This window comes from Vombatus ursinus, unplaced genomic scaffold (assembly GCF_900497805.2).
Source record: "Vombatus ursinus unplaced genomic scaffold, bare-nosed wombat genome assembly UNPS02014774.1, whole genome shotgun sequence".
Classification (NCBI taxonomy): domain Eukaryota; kingdom Metazoa; phylum Chordata; class Mammalia; order Diprotodontia; family Vombatidae; genus Vombatus; species Vombatus ursinus.
Window position 1 is genome coordinate 14,637,976 of NW_020954552.1, and position 24,652 is coordinate 14,662,627.

General features: G+C 37.0%; 2 protein-coding genes across 2 annotated transcripts in view; one reads left to right on the plus strand and one right to left on the minus strand.

The window, feature by feature from the left end:
* The window catches only part of XRCC4 (X-ray repair cross complementing 4), a 363,614-nt gene extending 362,187 nt beyond the window's left edge, over nt 1-1,427 (minus strand). The window contains exon 1 of the mRNA XM_027864217.1: nt 1,320-1,427. The gene's annotated coding sequence lies outside the window, so the exon portion shown is untranslated. The remainder of the gene's footprint in view (nt 1-1,319) is intronic.
* Nucleotides 1,428-1,529: 102 nt separating this feature from the next.
* The window catches only part of TMEM167A (transmembrane protein 167A), a 33,790-nt gene continuing 10,667 nt past the window's right edge, over nt 1,530-24,652 (plus strand). Inside the window, exons 1-2 of the mRNA XM_027864218.1 lie at nt 1,530-1,626; nt 18,748-18,857. Coding sequence (XP_027720019.1) covers nt 1,624-1,626; nt 18,748-18,857 — 113 coding nt within the window. The 5' untranslated portion in view covers nt 1,530-1,623. The remainder of the gene's footprint in view (nt 1,627-18,747; nt 18,858-24,652) is intronic.

Here is a 24,652-nt window from a genome sequence, read left to right on the forward strand (position 1 = left end):
CTCCTTCCTGACCACTTTTCAATCTCCTTTGCTAGACTGCCATCCCCGCCACTTCCACTGAATGTGGGTATTCTCTGTCCTGAGCTCTCTTCTCTTTTCCTTCTATACAATCTCACTTGGTGATCTTCATCATCACCCATAGGTTCAATTATTAGCTTTGCAGATAATTCCCAGATCTGTATGTCCAACCCTCCATAGCTCCATTTCCACATCACCAACTACCATTTTGAACTGGATGTGCTATAGGCATCTCAAACTCAGCATGTCTAAAACAAAGCTATCTTTCACCCTAAAATCCACATCTTCTGAAATTTCTTTATAACTGTTGAGGACACTACCATCTTCCTAGACACTCAAATTTGCAACCTCAATGCCATTCTGGACTTAAGTCCCCACTCCATTACCAAAACCTGTCATTTCTTCTTCTAGATCATTTCTCACTGTCATTCCCTTCTCTCCACTTCCTATTACCTCTAGGATCAAATAAAGTCTTCTGTTTGACATTTGAAGCAATTCATAACACGGTTCTTTCCTAACTTTCCTACTTCATCACTTTACTACCGTCCACAAACTGAATGCCCCAGCCAAGGGCCTTCTCGGGGTTCCTCACACAGGACATCCTATCTTGCATCTCAATGTCCACCCTCGTGGTCCCCAGGCCTGGAATACTCTCCCTTCTAACCTGTGATTCCTAGAGGCCTCTCGAGGATCTCCCAATCTCCTCTCCCTGTGGCCATCTGCCCTTAACCTCTGAGATTTCGTTCCATCTACTCTGTACGTATCTTAAATGTAGCTAGTCATTGACACATTGTGTCCTCATTCGCATTTGAGCTATTTAAGGGCAGGAACCAAAGAACTTTGGAGGGGGTTCGGTGTATCCCGGGTCTTAGCAACAGTAACCTGCATACAGTAAGCGCTTAAAAAATACTTAATCACTGTGCCTTACAATTTGCCAGCACCTGACTGGGAGAAAGGCTTTGGGATTCCAATCCACTAAATCCAAGTTCTCCTTAAATTCATTAATTCCGCCACCACCCCCAGACCCTTCAGTATTCCGCTGCCCTGAGGAGAAGAATGAGGATTCCCCACCCCCGGGAGCTGGGGGGGAAAAAATAAGGGGGGGGGAGGTAGGCTTGCTCGAGTTTTCCGAAGCAGGGGGGAGGGGCGGCGAAGAATGGGAAGCCAGCACTAGGAGGAGCTGGAGGGACTTGGTAAACTGGGGTGGCCCCCGGGGGTCCGAAGAGGACGAGGATAGCAAGGACTGGCCCCAATGGACAGGGGAATGGCGCGCCGGGGACACCCCCGCTTCCGGGCCCTACCTCGTTCAGAGTCTCCACTTCCGGCTTCCTCCAAAAGGCCCGCTCCCAAGGCACAAAGAGCCGCGGCCAATCAGAAGGACCTTCTTCCCATTGCGTCACTACCCAGGGACAGTTGAGCAGCCCTTTCCCTAAATTCTAGACCAACCGCGCAGCCGCAGCCTCGCAGCGCGTGAGACGCGTTCCTTCCTCCTACCAATCATCGGGAAGCGTGAGGAGCGAGGCGAGAAGAGGGGGCGGGGCCAAACGCCTCTTCCGCCCGTTGCCCCGGAAGGGTGATGTGGCTGGGGGTAGCGGAGGTCTCACTATGGTAAGAGCCGGGGGTCGGGGCTGGGTTGGTGCACCTGGGCTGCGGGCGGTGGACCGGGGTGGCCTTGGGGTGAGGGGGCGACGGGCCAGGGGGCAGGCTTCGGTGCGCAGACGGGGAGATCAGCGGGGAGGCAGCGAGGTGCCCGCACCAGAACCGCACCGGACGAAGGCTTTCTGGAAAGGAGGGCAAAGAGGGGCCCGAGAGGCCGGGGGATGGAGCGAAAGATGAGGATAAGGTCCCCGTACCCAGCCCAGGGCATCCAAGAACGCCTCCGGAACGTGGGCCGGCGCTGCCCACGAGTGACCCCGCCCCGCGAAGGGTTTTAAAAATAGCTGCTGGGAGCGTCAGCTGACAGGTGTGGGAAGAACCGACTGTAGCCTGGTTTCTGTCGAACTTTGAGATCCAGAAATTCCCTTGTTTTCTCTGCTTTCTTTTCCCTTATTACCTGGGCAGTGGTCTAGGGAAGTTTTTCAAGCTCCAGCGCTTGCTGAAACAACTAATTGGTTTGGTTTTGTTTCATTTTAGTTTCGTCCCACAACATACACAATAGTGGACCCCCAAGGTTTCCTTCATTGAAATGACCTTTCAGAAAATTCCTTTATGGGAACTCATCCTACAGCCTTGCTTACCTTGTTCCCCATCTCCCCCCAAAACCCATTTAAGTAAAAGTGTAATTAAGGAATACCTGATCTGAAAGTTAAGTAAAAATAAATCTTGACGTGATAAGGGCATAAGAAGTATTTGAGTGGTGGAAGGATCTAATAAGAAGCTTCTTGTATTTAGTATTTGCCAATTATATTAAATACCAAAGAATCTTGCTATTTATTTACCCCACCTCAGACTCCTCCTGGATGTGTGACCCTCAGTAACCCCAAAGGAACTGTCAGATACTATAAATTATGGAGCAGGTACTGATTGATCTGTGTTGGTAGAGAGAGTTTCCTTACAAGGACTAACCTATTCAACCAATGAAATCACAGTTGTTTGTTTTTAGAAGCCAACATATTTACAAAAGAAGGCTTCAATCCATGTAATCTGGAAAGTTGTCCTGATTCTAGCCAGTACAATACCTTGGGTAGAAGCTTAATATTTCCAGCTTAATAACTAAGTAGTGAGTCCTGTTTTTACTACCCAGATTCTACATTGCTAGATAGACTGTTGTTGGTTAAGATTCTCTATAATGGTGAATAAACTGTTGATCATTTAACAGATTTAAAGGTAGCTCTGGGAAGTTTTCTGGTGGTTGACTTTAAAAAAAAATTATTATTCTGAACTTGAAACACCATGACACCTGCTAGAAATCTTATGTACAAAAAAAAAAGAAATAGAATTGCATATGAAACTTTGAATCTCATTATAAGCAGCTTGTTTGTTTTTCTTTAATTCAGCATGTTCCAGAGCTGTCTTGCTTTCTGTATTCCTCTCTGAACCTCTTCTTTGCATTTACTTGAAATGCTTCTCTGGTGCTCTTTCATTTTTTTGGCATTGCTATTACCCTTCTAATTTCTCTCCCCAACCCCCCCACCCCCCACCAAATCCTCCTCTACAACAAGTTAGCATAATCAAGTAAAAGAAATCCACACATTGGCCAAGCCTGAATATGCACTTCTAGTCAGTCACTTCTGTGAAGAGATGGGAAATCTGCCTTCTGGAGTCATTGATGGATATTCAATTGAACAGAGTTACTAAATGTTTAAAAAGCTCTTTTGCTTACAGTGGTGTAGTAGTCATTGTATAAATTGTTTTCCTAGTCCTGCTCACTGCTCTCTGCATCAGTTCATAATGGCTTTCTCAGGTTTCTCTGAATCCATTGCTTTCATCATTTCTTCAGACAATACAGTGTTCCATTACAAATAGCATAATTTATTCAACCATTTCACAGTTTACAGAAACTTAGTTTCCATTTTTTGCTACAATGAAGCATTGCTAATGAATATTTTTGTACATAAGAGTCCATTGTGTCTAGTATTAGAGTCTCAATTTAGTGGCTTGAGTAACTTTAACCTGCTTTTTGGAATTGTTTTAATTTGCTTTTCTCTAATTATTTGGAGTGTTTTTGTATGATTGTTAACTTGACTTTATTGTTTTGAGAACTGTGTGTTCATATCCTTTGATGGTATGTCAATTGGGAAATGGATTTTGTTCTTCTATACTAGAATCAATTCTTTGTATATCTTGAATATTACACCTTTGTCAGAGAAACATTTTGCAAAGATTTTTTCCCCCAGTTAACCCTTTCCCTCCTAATTTTTGCTGCATTAATTTTGTCCAAAAACTTTTTAATTCTGTGTAATCAAAACTGTCCATTTTATTACCTGTGATCCTCCCTGTCTTTCATGTAGTCAAGAACTCTTATCCTTTTCCATGGTTGTGAATGGAATTTCCTTCCATTTGCCTCTAATTTGCTTGTGATATGACTTTCTAGGTCCTATATCTAATTGGAGTTTAATGTATTATATAGTGTAATATGTCATCAACCTAATTTCTGCCAGACTGCTTTCCGGTTTTCCCAGCAATTTTTGTCAGATAGTGAATGCATCCTTACTCTAGTAATTGAAGTCTTTGGGTTTATTAAACATTAAACTGCTATGATTGTTTTTGTCTTGTGTTCCTCATCTCACCCGCTGATCAATTGTTGTTGCTGCTGTTGTTTTTAGCCATTACCAAATTGTTTTGATGATTTTTGTTTCTTAATATAGTATGAGATCTGGTACTGCTAGGCTTCTTCCTTCCCACTTTTTTTTTTCATTATTCCCTTTTAAATTCTTAATCTTTTGTTCCAGTCACTTCAGACCTTCTGTGTCCAAAGTTTCAGGCCTTTTCATCCGAGTTCATGCTGTTTTTCCTTGTCATAGATCTCACTGTCTTTTTGTACAAACTTAGGCCAGATGAAGGAGGTTAGTGATATTTCTCTTTGAATTTTTATATCATTATTTAGTCTGCTGCCTTTTTTAGGTCATTGCTGGAATATATGTGGGAGAGTTGGGCTCCTCTGCAACCTTTCATACTATCTTATCTTGAAGTCCTCTGACTAACACATTTTCTTACATGCACGCACACACACACACACACACATACACACACACGCATATATTTTTTTAACTAGGAAACAATTACTCTTTAATTCTACATTCATACACGAGTAGAACTTTTGTCTTTTGGCTCTTTTCATAGTGGGTAAAGGACGTAATTCTAGTTTCATTAGTTTAGTATCATAATATGAAAGAATTATAAAAATTATATTTAAGTTTAATGTTATTTAAACCAAAGTAATAAGGTAAGCAGCCTTGGTTTGTAGAGAAGCACTTTGCTTGTCAACTTTTAAAATCCATGTGCCAATAGCCCTTGTATGCTTAATAAAAATATGTGATTACAGTTAAAATATAATTGCCTTAGTGATTTTTTTTTTTTTTTTTGCTGTTCAGATACAAAATATAATAAGATCCAGGTAGAAAATGAAAACATCTGTCAAGCTGTTAATCTTTCTGTATTTTTTTTTCATTAGCATGAGATGTCCAAATTAGGTAGAAGTGCATTTGGGGAGGTTCAAATAAGAAGGGTTCAAAATAGGCTCGTAGTCATTCTTCAAGAATGAATCACTGTCTAGGCATCTTCTTGAGTTTAACCGAGACACATTCCTTAGGTAACCTAGAGATAATTAATGTTATGAGCTTAGAAAATAGTTCAAAAAAAGAGCTTAATTCCAGAAATGAATCAAAAATGGGATACTACATCGTGTGAAGTTGAATTGAGTTTCTTTTTTGAGAGTCTCGCCTACAAAAGTTTTCTGTGTCATAGAGGACACAACCATTTAATAAGACACAAGTACTTTAATGTAGGGGAAAAAACAATTTTGTGGATTTGGCAATTCTAATATAAATATAACGATAGGCTTAAGGAGCTAAAAACTCTTTAGCTAAGGCTTAAGAGACACATATGGCTAGTGCATTTGCCACAACAACAAAAACTTGACCAGAATCAATGAGAACCTTGTTGCTTTTCAGTAGTGTCATTAAAAAATCTAAGTAAAAGTATTCAAATCAAAAATAAAAGTTGAGGAATTGTCATTATGAATGTTGATAAATGTTAGAATGTAAGTTCCTGGAAGACAAGGACTTTTTTGATTTTGGTTTTGATTTCCCATCGTCTAGCACAGTGTTGGGCACGTGATTGGTTCTTAATAACTTAAATACTTAGTGATTAAGTGACTGAGTAGACCATGTGCCAACATAACTAATTCACCTTAGGCCATGTTTTGGGAAGCAGTATGGTCCAAAGCCATGATTCCCAATTTGAGTTGATGCTGTGTAGTCATTTGATTTTATTTAAAGATCCCCATTTTCTTTCTCAATTTATGTTTTAGGGATACAAAGACAAATATAAAAAGGATTTCTGCTCTCAAGGGTTCACTGACAGTTGTATAGTACTTACAGACTTAAAAAGACTTTTCATAGGTCTTCCTTAGATGAAGAAGTGACTAGTTATTTTCCTCATTTTACAGATGAGAAAGCTGGTGTGCAGAGAGGTTTATAGGATCATAAATTTAGAGGTTAACTGACCTTAGAATCCAACAACCCCCTCATTTTATTTTACAGATGAATCTAAGGCTCAGGGAAGTCACAGGTCAATCCATACAGCCCAATGTCTTACAACTAATAAGTGTCAGAGGTAGGATTCCTATCCAAATCTCTCCTTATTCCAAAACTAGCATTTTTTACAGCATACTGTGTACATATTTTGATTTACCAAATAATTTGGAGATGCCCTAGGTTATTGGAAAAACAGAGTTAAGAACCACTGGACTGGACTAGATATTTTTTTTTGAATTTATAACTGCCCATCCTTTTACAGTCTGTCCTCATAATCCCTCTATACATTTCTTTATAAAACCAACCAACCAACCAACCTTGAATTATCTTAGAATTTGCAAAAACATCTTTTTTCTGATAAGCCCTACAAAAGATATAGGATATTTCTCCTCACCCAATCTTTTTTCCACCTTCATACTCAATTGAGGATCAAGATGTATAACAATATATAACTGCCCCTGTTACAATATGTAACAGTTATTACAGGTCAGTGATGTCAGTAAATCTGGAGAATTCATCAGCTATGCCCTTGGATGACCCAAATTTTAGCTTCTGACTGTTTTTCATTTGGAAGTGTTGAGTGCAAATTTGAGATTTGGCCCCATGCCTAATAGTTCAACATATAGCTACAATAAAGACTAGCTCTAGAGTTACTGTACTATACAGTGTCAGATGAGCTACCACTGACTTTGTAACACTTTGTCTACAACATGAAGAAATACCAAGGATTATATCCTTGTGCTCTTACTGTACTAAAGCTAAATTTAATAAAACTTGTATAATTATAGATTTAAAACTGTAAGGGACCTTAACAGGCAGGCCCTCTTTCTGTCTTATTGTAAGCTTAAGAGGAATGACTTTATTACTAACCATTTTTTCTCCCATTACCTAGTATAGTACATTATATATGCAGCATGTTACCCATCACCTTTCACTAGAACCAGTCCTAAAGTCATTTACAACTCTAGAATTATTTTTAATATGTCTGAATTATGGTAAATTAGGAATTAGGTTCTAATTTATACAACTTTAAGTCTATGGCTCTTTGACTTTATACTGTGGGTTAATTTGAGCCCAGGTAAACATGTGAACAAGTTGGGTTGGTTTTTTTTGGGGGGGGGGTTCATATTTTTTTTTCAATGACTGAAAATCCACCTTTTTTCACACCCACCTTCCCCCAATCCTTGAAAAAGAAACATAAAAGCCCTTGTAACACATAGGTGTGGTCAAGCAAAACAAATTCCTGAGTTGGCTTGTCCAAAAATAGTCATCATACCTGCCCTGAGTCTTAAACAAGTGTTTTAATAGTAATATTTAATAATAAGATAATAAAACTTTAGATGCTACTGTGGAAAAATAATCATAGAAATCAGTAATTATATGGCATACATATTATGTGATATAACATGAAATAAAAGAATTAAGCACTGAGCTATAAGCCAGGCGCCTGAGACTTGACAAGATATGCATAGTGTATAGTTTTAAAGAGTACTAGTTTTTGAGTACCAGGACCTGTTTTCAAATCTTGGCTCTCCTACTTCTTGTGTAACGTTTACCAAAAAACTTAACTTTTTCGGGCCTCAGTTGCCTTATCAATTATATTGTCCCTAATACACACTCCAAATCTAAAATGTATCATTTGACCGGAGGTAACCAGTCCTGATAGCTCACTATTTGTTGAAGATACTCCAAGGGAAAGAAAAATGCAGATTGGTGAGGAGAGCCAAACCAGTACGATGAGGGAAATATTCCCCTCATGTAATTTGTAAAACTCGACATCCAAACTCCATACACATCCTCTCTTTCTTATAGTAAGTGCTAATCTAGGTTATAAACTGAGTACAGAAAACTAAATCAGTCATAAATGTAGATTCTAGTACCATAAAACTTGACTGATTCAGCTTTATTGGAGAAAGACATGAGTAAATTAGTGAAAAGTCTTAATTATAATGCTTTAAAATAAATATATTACCTGACATTTATATAAATCTTTAAGGTTTACAATGTTACTTTATATACATTATCTCCTTGGCCCCTCAGGACAACCTTGTGAGAGTATATAGATGGATCATTGTCACTATTTTAAAGGAAAAGGTTGAGTGTCAGAGCCAGGATTCTAGCCCAGGTATCCTAATTCCCAGTTCAGGAATGGGAATGTACTTCTCTTATTCTGGATTATATTTATTAGGACGCTATATACACTATGCTTTATCAGGACAATAAAAATGGTTTATAACTTTGTATCAAAGATCATTTTAAAATAGTACTGACCTTTAATCATTGATACAAAAATGTTAAATTTCCCCAGACAAATTTTTTGTTCTTTCAAACTCACTTATTTTGTGATGAAAGTGGAAAAATTGTAAGATTTGATCCCTGATAATAAGTATGTCCCGCAAAAGTTACTTACTTTAGCTTTGAGTCGTACCAATGTAAATTATGTAAAGTTACATAAATACATAACTATTTAGGATAATTGGATGTTAGAACTGACAGGAGTCTTCGTGCTGCTATATGTGACAAATAAGTAATTGCCTAAGTTCAGAAAACAAAACAGAATGTGCCTAGAATTTGACTTCCCAATCTTTAGAAATTATTTTCCCTTCTTCCTACTCTGCTGATTTGACTGAACACTTATCGCCATTTTCATTTGCAGAAAGCATCTTACACAAACGTTTAAGTATCATGACCCTCCCCATTTCTGTTTATAGGATCACAGAGTTTCAGAACTGGAAGAAATCTTAGCATTCGTTTGATGGAACCCTCTTCACTTTATAGATGAAGATATTGAGAATTATAGAAGTATGGTGACTCGGCTGAGGTTTCGTACTTATGTAATGCCAATTAAAGCTCTTAACAGGTAGAACGCTGAGACCCATCTAATGAGATGAGAAGTAACAAGGCATAGTATAAACTCTTACCTTTGGATTTATATGAGGTTTGAGGCATAACTAGACAGCAGTTCTTCTGAAGGGAAAAAAAATATCTGCGAGTTTTAGTGAACTTAAAGCTCAACGTGAGTCAGCAGTGTGCTATGGAACCCAAGAAAGGTACTCCACGCTTAAGCTTAGAAAAATCAGCATAGTGTCTAGTACTAAGGACATGAGAATCCATGTGTCTTCTGCCTTGGTTAGATGAAATCCTAAATTGTGTTCAGTTCTGGGTACCACATGCAAGGAAATATTCATAAACTAGACTGAGTGTCAGGAGCAAGGCAAAATGGTGAAGGATCTGGAGATACTGTAATCGGAGGATTAGTTGAAGAAAGTGGGAATGTTCAGGGCCATCTAGTACAAACCCTTCATTTTATTCAAGAAATTCTGATCCAAAGAGGTTAAATGATCTGCCCCCAGTCACAGATGAGACCAAGGAGAGATTTAAACTCCCAGTTCCATTGTTTCTGTCAGCCTGTCCCCCCACCCCACTTTGCCACTGTTAAATGCAAATAACTAAATTAATGATCATAAACAGTGTAAGAATTGAAAGGGACCTTCTGTCCCTTTTTAAGTTCCTCTGCTATTGCAGAATTGAAAATAGACCGCATGGGACCAGTGGCCAATTTGAAATTTAGTGGGTTATTATGGGGAAGTAATTCATCCCCCGATAGCCATGTTTATTTAGACTGGTCTTCAGAAAACAAGCTTGATTTATTTCCAAGACTGCTTGAAACCTCTCCAACCTGGTAGACCCTGCATTCCACTAGTAAAGCCTTCAAAGCACACAGTATCATCTTCACATTATAATAAAATGTCAGGCCACATCTTTATGGATTAGACACAGATTTATAGATATATCTATTTCTACATATGCTTAAATGTACATTCCATTGTAACAAGCAAGCTAGCATTAAAAATCTTTCAACATATTTTGTGTTATCTTTTTAGTCTTCAAATAAAGACCTTCTCCCGTAGGTATCCAGTGTTGAATAAATATCAGTCATTGGTGGTTTAAATAATAAGAACTATCCAAGGGAAGGATAATAAAGTCAATGTAGTAGAGATTTCTGATTTTTTGTTCATTCATACTTAATATTTCCATATGTGGAACACATTAATGCTAATAATAATAGCTTTTATCTGTATGTAGTCCTTTAAAGATTGCAAAGTGCATTACATACTTTACATCAGTCATTCCCATTTGAACCTCCCAACATAGCTGTGAAGTGGATGCTATTTTTTCCTCCATTTTACAGATGAAGAAACACTCAAAAAAATTACTGACTTGCCCAAGATCATATAGCTAATAAGTATCTGAAGGAGGATTTTGAACTCATGTCATTCTGACTCCAGTTCCAGCACACTAGCAAAGTGAGTATATCCAGATAACAAGAAGAACTCTAACAGGATCAAAATGATGACAGTCCATGTTTTAGTGTCTATCTGGGGGTACAGCAGCTTGTCCTTTAAAAAAGGGGGGGAACTATTGTTTAAAAAAACTCTTTTGATCTACATAGACAACTTATATTACTTGGTACTTTGGGGTCAAAATGTACATAAATTTAAAGTCATTTAGAGAACTCACAACACCTACGCATTCACTATTTTGGATCCTAGAAGTTAGGAAGGCAGACATTGTTAAGTCAGATACCACTCATGCTTCTGATAAATATGAAATCTAAAAATAGATTTATTGTGAAGGGAAAAGTAAACCTACTTCTCCCCAAAATTATGAGATACATAATATGATAAATAGTGATATGACCAAGGGTCTGACTTTAATTTGAATTATGTATTCAATCTGGTATCCTTGTTAATTGATGCCTGAGGGTCTGCAGAAAAGCAAGGTGCTTTATGGCAATGCCCTGAAAATGTAAAAGGAGAATAACATTAAAATGAACAAATTGAATTGTTCGAAATTTCATGATGCATATTGAGACCAAAAGAGTTGTGAGAAGCATAGTCTATGCAGAGCTAATTGCATATTCTGTCTTAGTGTTGAGCTATGTATGAAAGTGAATGAGATTTTGAATATAAGTAGTTTATAACAGGATTTTTCAGTATATGTTTTAACAAGCATGCATATATGCATATTTTAAATCCACACATCATTGTTACATTTTATGAAGAACTTATTCCTCAGTAACAGTTGTCTTATATTTGAAGTTAACATTTTTAAAAACCTGAAAACTAGGAAACTATCCATAAATATTTAATAATAATAACAACAACAATAATAGCATTTATTAGCATTTATTTACTTTTCTTTTTTTAATTAGAGTTTACCAATCATGTAATGTCTTAGGCTTACTATTTAAGACACATATTATATGGTCCAGGGCCTAAACAATTACCCCTTCCTCATCATGGTGGGGGGAGTTAGGGCGCAGCGCACCCACAATCTGGAAAATCCGTGCAAATGTTTTTAGCCTGCTATACCAGAGAAAAAGTTTAAATTTTTTTATTTTTCTTTTATGAAATGTTTATTGTAGAATTTGGGTTGTTTGGTCGTAGGTTCTGTATTGTTTACTGGCCTTCACGTGGCGTCTTCAGCTTCGCAAAACTCCCCTAAAATTCCTATTTCATTTCTTCATGCTGCCCCATGCTATATCGAAACTGTGATGGGGAAAGTTGCGATGTGGAAGGGATAACTAATTATTTCCTACTTAAAATTGGATGTCTTGCTGATAAAGGACTTTGAAATTTGTTGTTAGCTAGGTCTTCTAATATTCACAAGCTTTTATCTCTACCGTATCTTTCTAATTAGATTGTTTCTAAAGAACACAAATTATCCATGAATTAGGAACTCCGGGCTTACCTTTAATAAGATATTTTTTTAAGTCCAGAGAAGAATAAGGAGTGCCAAAAGTTCACCTAGACTTGTATTTTGGCTTCCTCACCTTTGTCTACCAAAATTATGCATAAAACACCTAGCTCAAGCTATGTTCCCTAGGAACCCACACACTTTCAGATGTTTAGGATATACTTTTATTGAACAGGAATTTTTTTTTTCTTTTTTAACATTGAAGTTCTGTTTTGAAGCAAGCAAGAGTACATGTTTAATTCTAATCTTGGTTCAAAGCATTACAGAAAATGATCACTAATTAAAATGTAATAAAAACTAGATGGGGTGCTCTAAAAGCATTAAGTTAGAGAACAACCTTCTTCAACTTAATTCTGTTTCTAAGAAAGATAATCTCTCCTGTGTGCTAGTCTTATATCATCCTTGCGAGTTGGCCATGTTAAACTGAATATCCCCGAAACATTTTAAACTTACCACGTCCAAACTGAATTTATTATCCTTCTTCTCAAACTCTCTCCTCTTCCAGACTTCCCTATTTCTGTCAAAGGCACCAACATCTTTCTAATCTCTCAGGTTCTTAACCTGAGCACTGACTTCCCTTCCTTACTTTCTCATCCCACATGTGAAATCAGGAGCCAAATCTTGCCATTTCTACTCTGTCCCTTCCTGTATCCTCTCTCCACTTAAACAGTAAGTTTACAGTTAAAATTAGTTCAAGCCCTCTTCACCTTTTGCCTAGATTCTTGAATCAGTCTCCTAATTGATATCTCTGCCTCAAGTCTCTCCCTGCTCGAGTCCATTGAATCACAGCTGTCAAAGTGCTTTTCCTCAAGGACAGATTTGACCATGCCACTCCTGTACTCAATCAGCCTCCTCTCTTGCCACCAGGATAAAATGTAAATTCCTCATTTGAACCTTTAAAAGCTCTTCAACATCCTGGTCCCCAACCTGTCGAACCAGCTTAATTGGATATTGCTTCCTCTCTTGAACTCTGCAGACTAGCCAAACCAGAAGGCGCCTTCTTTCTCCTCATGTCCCATCTTTATGCCTTTTCAATGACTATTGCCTATGCCTAAAATACACTCTGCCCCACCCTTATCTCTGTCTGTCTTCCTTTAAGATACAGCATAATCGCCATCTTGTAAGAAACCTTTCTCAAGCCCTCCAACTGCTGGTGCCCTCTAGTAACTAACTTATATTTAAATTCTTTGTGTATGCGTGTGTGTGTGTGTGTGTGTGTGTATACTTATATATTTGTATTTATTCACATTATATTTATACTGTAAATATTTTATATGTACTTGTTATCAACCCACAATGCCTGGCACATTGTAGATAATTAGTACATACTTATTAATTTGTTGATTCATATTGCCTTTTCTACTGCAAAATACTTTTGGGGACTGCCTCAGTAATAAAGAGTAAAAGGATATTTACCATGTATTTCTGAGAATAGAATGCAAGTTATCAGACAGTGTGTTCTAAACTACTTTCATTAGGTAGATGTACAGGATAGGAAGGTAGCAGCAGCTAGATGCCACAGTGGATAGAGTGCCAGGCCTAGAGTCAGGAAGAATCATCTTTGTGGGGTCCGATTTGGCCTCAGCACTTACTAGTTGAGTGACCCTGGGCAAGTCCCTTAACCCTGTTTGCCTCAGTTCCTCATCTGTAAAATGAGCTGGAGAAGGAAATGACAAACCACTTAAATATCTTTACCAAGAAAACCTCAAATGGGATTGCAAAGAGTCAGACACAATTGAAAACAACTGAACAACAAGAACAGGACAGGAAAATAAATGGTCTTAGTTTAAATTGCGGGGGGAAATTTTGGGTTTTGTTTTGTTTTGTTTTGTTTTTAATAAATTTGACATGAATGTATCTGTGGTTTTTTCCTTTAATTTTGGCCTTTATACTTATAAATGGATATATGTCCTAAGACAGCAATTGTCCTTTTCTTCTTCCCATGCTAATTCATAAGACTATTTTCGTTAATTCAATGTTGACATACATTAGAGTTTTGTTTTTGGTTCAATTTAACAGCTTATCATTCCAGAACAGGAAGAATCAGCATTCACCTCTTGAAATACCAACACCTTAGAAGATTGCTTATTTCCCACATTATTTTCTTCTTAGAAATGGTCTCTTTACTTCCACTCTGAATTTTGGTTCTGTAGGTAGTATACTGGTTATGCACAATGAAATAAATTTTTGCCATATGTTATTGTTGAATTTCTGTGGTAAGGCTATTTGTATTATATTTATAATCTATTAGTCTTTTAAGAAATTTTTATATTGATAATAAAGTGACAGCTTGGAATCAGGAAGGCCTGAATTCAAATTCTACCTCAGATACTTAACTCTTAGCCTTAGTATTCACATCTGTAAAATTAGAGGTTTGATCTCATTGTTTTCTAGAATAACTTCTAGCTCTAAATCTACCCTGTTAACTCTAAATCTGTAATGCTATCTATGATTATGTAGTTTGACTCAGTTTTTGGTTTAGGATTGTTTTTGTGAGTTGTTTTGTTTTTGTTTTTGTTTTTGTTTTTCCAGGAGCAGTTCTGCATGTTGCAATTGTAAAAGTAACTGTGGAGATTAATATATAAACTCTGAAAAAAATGAGTTGGATGTGCTGTGTTGAGGAAAAAGTAGTCACTAAACATGTCTGTTTTCATTCTATTCTGAAAGCTTATAACATCTATCAGTTAATTATATCTTGCCCTGTGTTGTCTTAAGTTCTTTTCATTATTTTTGTTTGCTCATTTTTATTCTCTGCTAGACCACTAAGTTTATATATATTATGATTTTAAATATAAGATAGTTAATATAGAAGCAAATAAGTATGTCAGTTGTTGAGAGTGCAGTGCCCTAGTTAAAAAAGATTTGTCCTTAACACTCTTTTCTGTATAGAGTTTTTTCACCCTTACAATTAACATTCAGTATAGGTTAGATATTTTGTCAATTCACTTTCTCTGTGATTTTTTATGTTAAGTTTAATATTGTTTTTAAAAAAAAACTAATTGGAAGTTGAGAGTAAGAGAACATTGACTAAACCTATTAGTACTAAAGTTGGATTATCAATTATATTCATGTTTTAAAATTTAAAATACAACTCTTCTATAGACATCAATTTCAAGGAAATAGGTCTAAAATTTTCCTAAAAAAGGTTAAATCAGCAGTGATGATCAAAAACACTAGAATTAGTGTTAGTTAGAATTCACATCTCCAGCTGCCTTTCAAACATCTCCACCTGGATATCCATTAGACATCTTTAACTTAATACGTGTCAATCAGAACTCATCTTTCCCCTAGACCCTACCCCCTCCTATTTTCCCTGTTACTGTAAAAAACAACCCCATCCTCCTAATCCCTCAGGCTCACAATTTAAGAGTCATTCTGGTTTCCTCACTTATCTCTCGCCCCTCATATCCAATCTGTTGCTAAGACCTATCAGTTTCACCTTTGCAACACCTCTCAAATATACCTCTTTTCTCACCTGACACTGTCAGGTAGAGCAATGGCTCTACTGCAGGCCCTTGTCACCTCACCCTTTGATTACTGCAATGGCCTGCTGGTGGGTCTGCCAGTCCCCAGTCGTTCCACATTCCAGTCCATCCTCCATTTGTCCACTAAAGCGGTTTTCTTAAAGCATAGGTCCAATCGTGCCAAACCTCTTCACCCCCCCAAATGTATTCCAGAGGCTTCTTATTGCCCTCATAATCATTCAGAGCCCTTTGTAACCTAGTCCTCCCCTGCCTTTCCATTATTCTTAAACCTTATTCCTCAACACATACTTGGCCTCCTGACTTTTCTACAGAGAAGATACTCCATCTCTCAGCTCTGGGCATTTCTCTGACTGTCTCCCATGCCTGGAACGCTCTCTCTCCTCCACTCCAACTGCTGATCTCCCTGGCTTCCTTTAAGTCCTGTCTTAAACAGGAATCCAACAGAAAGCCTTGTCCAACCCCTCTTAATTCCAGTGCCTTCCCTCTTTTATTTCCCTTAATTCTCTCTCTTATTTCCTATTTATCCTGTATATATAGCTGGGCTTTGTATATATTTGTTGTCTTCCCCATTAGATTGTAAGCTCCTTCAGGTCAGGGACTGTCTTTTGCCTGTTTTTATATCCCCATTGCTTAACACAATGCCTGGCAACTTAATAAATGTTTATTGATTGATATAGCCACTTTCTACTTTTGCAGGGGCAGTGGTTGAATGTTGAAAAAGATGTCAAAAGGTGCTCAGCAAGCAAAACATTCTTATTTGTTCATAATAACGCTGTTTATTGTTGTTCAGGTGTTTTTGAGTCATGTCTGATCTTTGTGATCCCATTTGGGGTTTTCTTGGCAGAGATCCTGGAGTAGTTTGCCATTGCCTTCTCTAGCTCATTTTACAAATGAGGAAACTGAGGCAAACAGGATGAAGTGACTTGTCCAGGGCCACACAACTAGTATGTGTCTGAGGCCAGATTTGAATTCAGAAAAATGAGTCTTCCTGACTTCAGGCCTGGCACTAAATCTACTACACTAGTACACTAATACACTAGCTGCCCTAGGTATTATTTATATCAAATTCCAAAGCATTATACTGTCTAACAGTCCATAAGGAGACAACATGTCTTAATAATTAGCACTCCTCAAAGCCAGAAAGACTTGGGCTTAAAGCACACCTCTGACACATGTTGGCTATGTGATCCTGGGCAAATCACTTAACCTTCCAGAGCTCTAGGCAACTATAAATTTCAGAGAAAATGCCAACCTACATGATAGAGGAGGTTCTGCACGAAAAGCTCCCTAAACCATTGACATCCCTATCCCTATTCCCCAGCAATTCATATAGTTTAAATGTTCCTGTTGTCCAAAATGGAATAGCATTTGGAAAGTTAGTCCATTATAATTAGCATTAATTATTTGGGGAGTATATTTTTGTCAAAGAGGTTTTTTAAACTCAATAATTTCCTCAGATTCATAAAATAAAAAAAATTAATTGTAACAAGCTATACTGAAAATTTCCCTTTACAGTAAAGGAAGGGTCTGCTAGAAAATGGAATGATTCTTGAAGTATTCTAGAAATGCTGTTTTTTAGAAGTGCTATTTTACCTGAAATTTATATGCAAAGTGAATGAATGAAAAAGCATTTCTTAAGGGTTTACTTTGTGCCTGGCACTCTGCTAAACACTGGAGATATAAATACAAGATCTACATAATCCCTGCCTCTTAATTCACAAAACAACACAAAAGAAAGTTCAACTGCGGGGCAGATGGAAAGGTCTTAATGGTGCTGCTGGAGTAGAATAGATGGCAAGGCCCAATGGTCCTTAAAGTTACATAGGTAATTAGATAGAGGGAAGGTTACAGGGAAGGTCACAGAGGCAGGCCAAATAACAAGACCTGGAAGATCTTTGGAGACAGTGACAGGGCAGATGGTAAAACCTGATGGTCCTGCTTATCAGAACTCTTGTTGACTCTCATCCCATCTAAGCCCTAGGGAAAAGGCAGGATGGGAGAGCACCCTCAGTTGTGGCTGTTCTTCCCAATTCCCCCGATCCTTCTTTCCCGAAGTCCCCAATGGGTCCTGTGACTGCCCAGTGGAGAGGATAAAGGATAAGGCAGTCCTGATGATGGCAGACCTGTCTCCTGGCCCTCCTGGATACAATTCTTAGCTGTTCATCAAAGCAAGCTGTCTCTCACAAAATGTCTTAACACTTAAAACTTTTTAGTCCTAAATATTGAAGGGTTAAAGTTTCTTAAACAATGAGGTATATATTAACACACCTTCAATTTAAAGACAACTCAATAACCTTGGACAAGTCACTTTAGCTCTCTGAACCTCAGTTTCCTTTTCCATAAAATGAGAAGTTTGGACTCAACCTGCCATCTCTTAAATCTACTATCCTATGTTCTATTATAATCCCAGGAAAATGTATTACAGGAGAGTTTTAATCAACACTAGTAAATTACTTAAAAGTCATATTGAACATTTATTTACTTATAGAACACCTAAAAAATTTCTTCTGAGACCAGCCCTCTTATCATTCTGCATATATTAGGTTGCATGTACAAATGCCTCCTTTGTCCTGATGTCTTTTCTAAGGAATCAGTAGGAAGAAACATCGTTTCTTCAGTTATTATCTGACTTTTTGCATTTACTACTTAGAAGTGAATATTATACTTTGAGAAAATAAAGATTAGCTGTAGCTACTATATTCCCATGAAACTTAATATTCCAGTATGTTAGGATATACAAGACATAATCTGTTCATTCATCACACTAATTTCTAAAATGTTCATTAGATATCTTTCCTCCTTTGAAAATCAAAAGAAAAATATCTCCCCTACACACAAATTTAACTGCTTCCAAATAAAGCCTCATGACCTTGAAACATTACCATTAATATACTAAAATCTCTTCATTCTATAACTCATTGTAAAATTTGGCAGTCAAGCCAGCTTCCTCTTAGTTGGTCTTTTAGAGAAATGGATGGTTTCTTTAAGTATGCTGGTTGTCATTTGTTATTTCATAGGATCATAGAGAGTTGGAAGGCCATCAAGTCCAACCCCCTCATTTTACAGACAAGGAAACTGAGTGTTGCAGAGTTCAAGTGACTTGCCCAAGGTTACACAGCCAATAGTGTCTGAGGCAGGATTGGAACCCAGGTCTTCCTGATTCCAAGGTCTGCATTCTTCTATTTTTTGATATGTAGAGTATCAGAAGAAGAAATTAAATTTGTAAAAGGTATTAAAATATTATTATGAAATTGAAATTAATTTTCCTTTTCTTTTTTGTTTTTTAGTCTGCCATTTTCAACTTTCAGAGCCTACTGACAGTAATCTTGCTGCTTATATGTACCTGTGCATATATCCGATCCTTGGCTCCTAGCCTCTTGGACAAAAATAAAACTGGGTATGTTACTAATATCTGAATGTTCTAATTAATTCTTTCATGCACATCATCTGGCAATTAGTAAATTAAAATTTCATATATCCACTATGAAATTTGCTTACTCTGTAAATTGGTTTAATAATTCTTTACAGTTTCTTCCACTTTTAAAATAAAGTGGAGTTTTACATTTATGTGTACTTTATGAAATTAAAACATGGATTTGACAGGTGACCTTGAAGTGTTATACTAAAAGTATATATTATAAGAAGCCTATTAAAATCTTTCCTCTTGGATTACTGATTTAATTTATGACTTCAAAAGATATTCTTTGGCATTAGCTCTTATGGAATCATCAAAAATATGAAAAAGGTTTAAATCATTTCCATTTGGGAAGCATTGTACAGATTGTACACTATTGAGTATATTTATAGTATCTGTAAATAAAAATAATAAATCTTACTACTGTAAGATCATTCTTGGTACTATAGTTTAAGTCTGTACCTACAATTATTATCTTTTAAGAATTTTATTTGTATTACTTAAAACTGTAATGAAAATCAACTATTGGACATGCTGTATCTTTTTTTAATTTATATTTTCATCTCCTATATGAAAAAAGTAAAGCACCATACTGAAAACAGTTTATTGCATTCATTACCAGGTCCAATTATTCATTTTTCAACCATTTTAAAAAAATAACCTGCTATGTGCAAAGCACTGTATTAGACCCTGGAGAAGATGCTAAGATAATTTGGCTAGGATATATGAAATAATATAAACTTCAATGCTGTACAGTACCTACACTATTAAATACAATTACTATACTAATAAGTAACAATTTGAGAATCTTAAAGTACTCTCTGAGGTCGGAAAAAATTAATTAGAGCACTTGAGTTCAAGTCATGCCTATTCTACTTACAACTTCTATGTCTGAAAAATGAATGACTTAGACTGATTGGTCTCTAAGGTTCCTCCCCTGTAAATACTATAATTCAATAAAGGAAGGATAATCTTTAACTGCAGAGTATAAGGAAGGCTTGTTGAAAGAAATGGTTTTTGAACTGGGCCTTGGAACAGTATATCAAAAAAGAAGAAATGAAAAGACACTGTAGATATGATCAAAAGCACAAAGGTAGGAATGCCCTGGATTGTGGTAAGGATGATCTGTGGTTAGTACAGCTATGGCATGTAGTTCACAAGGAGGGGAGCAGTGCAGAATTGGGCTGGAAAAATGCCAGGTGGTGAGAAGCCTTGAGTTCTAAGCTAGTAAGTCGAGAGGAATTTTGATAGAGAATTAGAAGCCATTTAAGACTTGAGCAGAGGAGTACCATGGACAGAACTGAGTATAAGGAGTATTAAAAAACAGTGTAAAGTTTGGGTTGAAGCAAGAGTTTGATGTAAAGAGCCAATTAGGAGGCTAAGAGATAGTGAGGAGGACCTTATATAGCAGTGGCCATAGGAACAGAAAGGGGGACACAGAATCAAGAGAGATTAGATTGAAGAATTATAATGGATAGGACTTGGTGACTGATGTGTGGGAGAAGGAAGAGTCAAAGATACCTCATTTCAGTGAGCAGTGTGTCTATAATGGGCAGAAAGCTCTTTGAGTCCTGTCATTTTTAAGACACATTTTTATGCACTAAAATTTTTCTCATGATATTTAACTAACAAACTATATTACTGCTATTGGATTGAAGAATTTCAGTTGACTATACTGAAAGTGACCTTATGGATTTTAGTATCCTGAGGAGATGACAATATAGCCTCTCTTCCTTCTTGAAGTTTTATTCGATTATTCCTGATCTCATGCATCTGCAAACTCGAACTCATATGTGGTACTTATACACAGTTTATGCCTAGTACAAGTGAAATAGTACAAGAGAAGCTGAGAGAGTTACAGGATTCTTGACCCAGTAAGAAGGCAGATGAAATTCAGTTTTATGCAGATAGTAACAATCCAAAGAGCTTTTGTGATACCTTGAAGGCTATTTCTTGGCCAAAAACATATGGTGCATCTCAACTACTCAGTGCTGATGGAGCCATATTGATTAATGATAAGAACATGATCCTGGAGATGTGGGCAGAACACTTCCATAGTGTTCTGGGTCTTCTTATTCTTCCCAACCTGGAACTACAGTGTCCACTCACATGTCAAGTCTCACCACTAATCAGCTTGAGAGCTTTGATCTGCTGTCTTTCCTACTTGGGCCACTTTACCCTTCCATAGGCAACCTGCTGGCCCCTCTACTCCTAGGGGCTGACCATATTAATGTTCAGTTTAGTGCAGATACTCAGTCAGCTTAGTCTACTGCAAGTCAAAACTTCTGAGCTCAAGTGAACTTCCAGCCTCAACCTTTTCAGTAGCAAGGATGATAGGCATGCAGCACCACAACCAACAGTGGGGTGAATTCTTAACAAAACAAAGGCTAGAGGTAATTACAAAAGATAAAATCGATCATTTTGATTACAAGAAATTGAAAGGCTTTTGCATGAGCAAAATCAATGAAATTAGAATACAGAGGGAAGGTTTTGACTTAGGGAAGAAATTTTCTCAAATAACTTTTAAGGGCCTAATATCCAAGATATATAGACAACCAACAGTAATATAAAATATTCCAAAGGTCAGTACAGTTTTAAACTATTAAGGATTTAAGCTATTAAAACATAATACTGTACTAATACTAAGAATACTAAGACTTGTGGGTGACCTCGTATATAAGACCACGAACATTTCCCCAGCAAATAAGTGAGCAAAGGATAGGAAAAAACAGATCTCAAGAGAAGAGTTGCAACTATTTAACAGCTATATGAAAGAAGGCCCCCAAGTCATTAATAAAAGAAATGCCTATTTTTTTAAAAAAAATGAAAATTTCCCTCACATCCTGCAAAATTGACAGGTGACAAAAAATGAGAATAGTCAGTATTGAATGGGCTATAAAGACAAGCACATTAATACACTCTTGGTAGAGCTATGAATTGGTCCAACCATTCTGGAAAACAATTTGGAATTATACAAGGAGAGTAACTAAAATTTCTCTACAATTTGATGCAGTAAAATTCCACTGGTAGGACCCAGTGAATGAAAAAGCATGTATTAAGCAATTATTGCGTGCTAGAAAATGTCCTAAGAACTGGGATACAAATATAAGCAAGTAGGACAATCCAGAAACTTAAAATCCAATACAGGAAGACAGCAATGGCCTGGTTCCTGGATGGACAAAGCGAAATCAAGCTCACCTATAAGAGCCCAGGGACCCTGGGACAGAATCTAAGTTCTGGTGGAAAGGGAATGAGGAGGTTGGCCAAAGTGCAAATGACATTCAGAGTTAATGAAAGAGGATAAGAGAGAAAGCTATCAGCTGGGGAAGACATTTCATATCAAATATTTGTTTGAAGGTTCTGATATCCAAGAAATATGAGACCAGAGAAATATGTGATAAAAATATATGATCATTCAATAAGTGGTCAAAGGATAGAAACAAACTCAGAAGAAGAAATATCTGGGAAGAGGTATGGTGGCCTGCCTCTGGGCAAGATAAGGCCGAAATTCACCTCAAAATCTTTAGCCCCAGACACACAGTCCAGGTTCCAGAGCATGATCAGAGTACAGCAGGTATGATTTGGAAATGGCTAGGAAACAGAAGTCAGTAACAAAAAGAAAGGCCCTGATATATACTAACACATTTATAGCAGCATTTTTGGTAGTTTCAAAGAGCTGAAAACAAAGTAAATATGTGTCAATTAGGACATCAATCAATTGTATTACATGACTATAATAGATTATTACTGTGCTAAAAGAAATGATGGGGGGAATAAATGATGGTTATGGTGGCTAGATGGGGCTGTCGTGCCCAAAGCACTAGGCCTAGCGTCAGGAAGAACTATGTTGAAGCCTGGCCTCTGACACTACCTGTGTGACCCTGGGCAAGTTGACTGACCTCTATTTGCCTCAATTTCTTCATCTGTAAAATGAAAATAATAATAGCACCTAGCTCCAAGAGTTGTTGTGACAATCAAATGAGATAATAATTGTAAAGCATGTAGCACAGTGTCTGGCACATAGTAAGTGCTCTATAAATTTTAGCTCTTACAGTATTATGATTACAGATCGAGTAGAGGCAGGAAAGCTGTATACACAATGATTCACAAAAATTTAAGTGGAAAGAATGAAAATAACAGGAATTGAAATTGAATGCTATGAAATTATAGTGACCAAGGTCTGGTTCCAAAGAAGAGAAATGAGACAACCCCTCCCTCTTCTTCGCAGAGAGGGGACTGTGGGTATGCAACAGTGCTTATAGTGTCAGATTTCGTCGACATGTTGGCTGGCTAGCTTTTACTGAACTTATCTTTCTCTTTTTTTACTGCTAGGAGAACCATTCCTTATGGCTCTTTTGGTAGGATGGGGGAGTTTGTAAAGTGAAGGATACAGTGGGAAACATATGTGATATACAAACAAAGGATACTATTTTTTATAAAAACAAGGTAGTCCTTCAAGTTTAGGGTCTTTAATGAGGTTTGCAGTTTCCCAAAGGTAATTAATCCACTTTCCTGCTCCACTTTAATTCTGGACTAAATTTCTTATCCCTTTATACCATTTCTCCCAGATACACATATTAATAGACAAGCTGTCTAGGTTTTACATTCATCTTCATGTCATCTGGGCAGGGCACATTTACTTACTCTTTTTGTATGAATGGTCAGACCAACCTCCTTTCAATGTTTACAAATCTCTTCTAGGAGAATTTGCAATGTCATGCAATAATAATAAAAAATAACCTTGATCAGTGATCACTGATCCTAAGCATCAGGCCAGGTAGAGAAATGTATTTTCCCATTGTGCCAGCACAGGGTCTAAGTTAAAGAGAGACGTCCTGTGGATGGCAAGGTTCTCCAGATGCTTCTCTTTACAAAGTCCACTAAGCTACTTTCATCGAGCCGTGGAACATTAATAGACTCTTAACACAGAAATTATTCTGGGTGTATATATCATTGATTATGATTATGACTCATGTCAGCATGTAATGTTCCTTTGTTTTCTTGAATCACAGCTCTTTCAACTATAATAGAACTCTCCTCCTCCAGAGCATGTATTTTTAGATGACATTTGGTTATTTAAATAGATTTTATTGATACCTTTTGTCTTTAATCACAGTTATTTCACATACCCCTCCAGATTGAACAATTAAGCAAAAATCTCCAGTTTAGTGCCTGCATCTATTAATGTAGACAGTATTTCACCCTAGTAGTCCCCTGCCTCTCTACCATGAACATATGTTTCAGTATCTCTTCTCTTTAACTTTCATTGGCTTTTCATTTACTTGGAGTTGGACATACTTTTAGTGACTCTTTTTCATTTACTTTATTATAATCATTGTACATGTTGTTTTTAAGAGTCTATTGTCAACACGGTTGATTTCTTCTTATTTACATACATTAGAGTTCCATTTTATTTTGTCCTATACACAACTAATATGAATATGTGTACTTTGGTTAGGAGAATGAATTTGTTTTCCTGCCTCTGTTTTCTCTGAAAGTTACATGCTTTCTGAGAATCATATGGTATTGAACATCCTTTAACTGCAAAAAGAGTATTCCGTGCTCAAGTGGAAATGTCTAGACAGATTGGAGAAAATGAGTTCTGGTGACTTCATGCTTTTAGTTACTTCACTCCTCAAAATAACACCTCTTTTTTTCTATTGCAAATATCATGTAAAGCTACAAAAGTAGAAAAAAAAAGAATATTAATATTTCATCTTCTGTTTCTTTTTTCCATAGCATAAATATGATAGTATTATCAGCAGTAAAACACATTA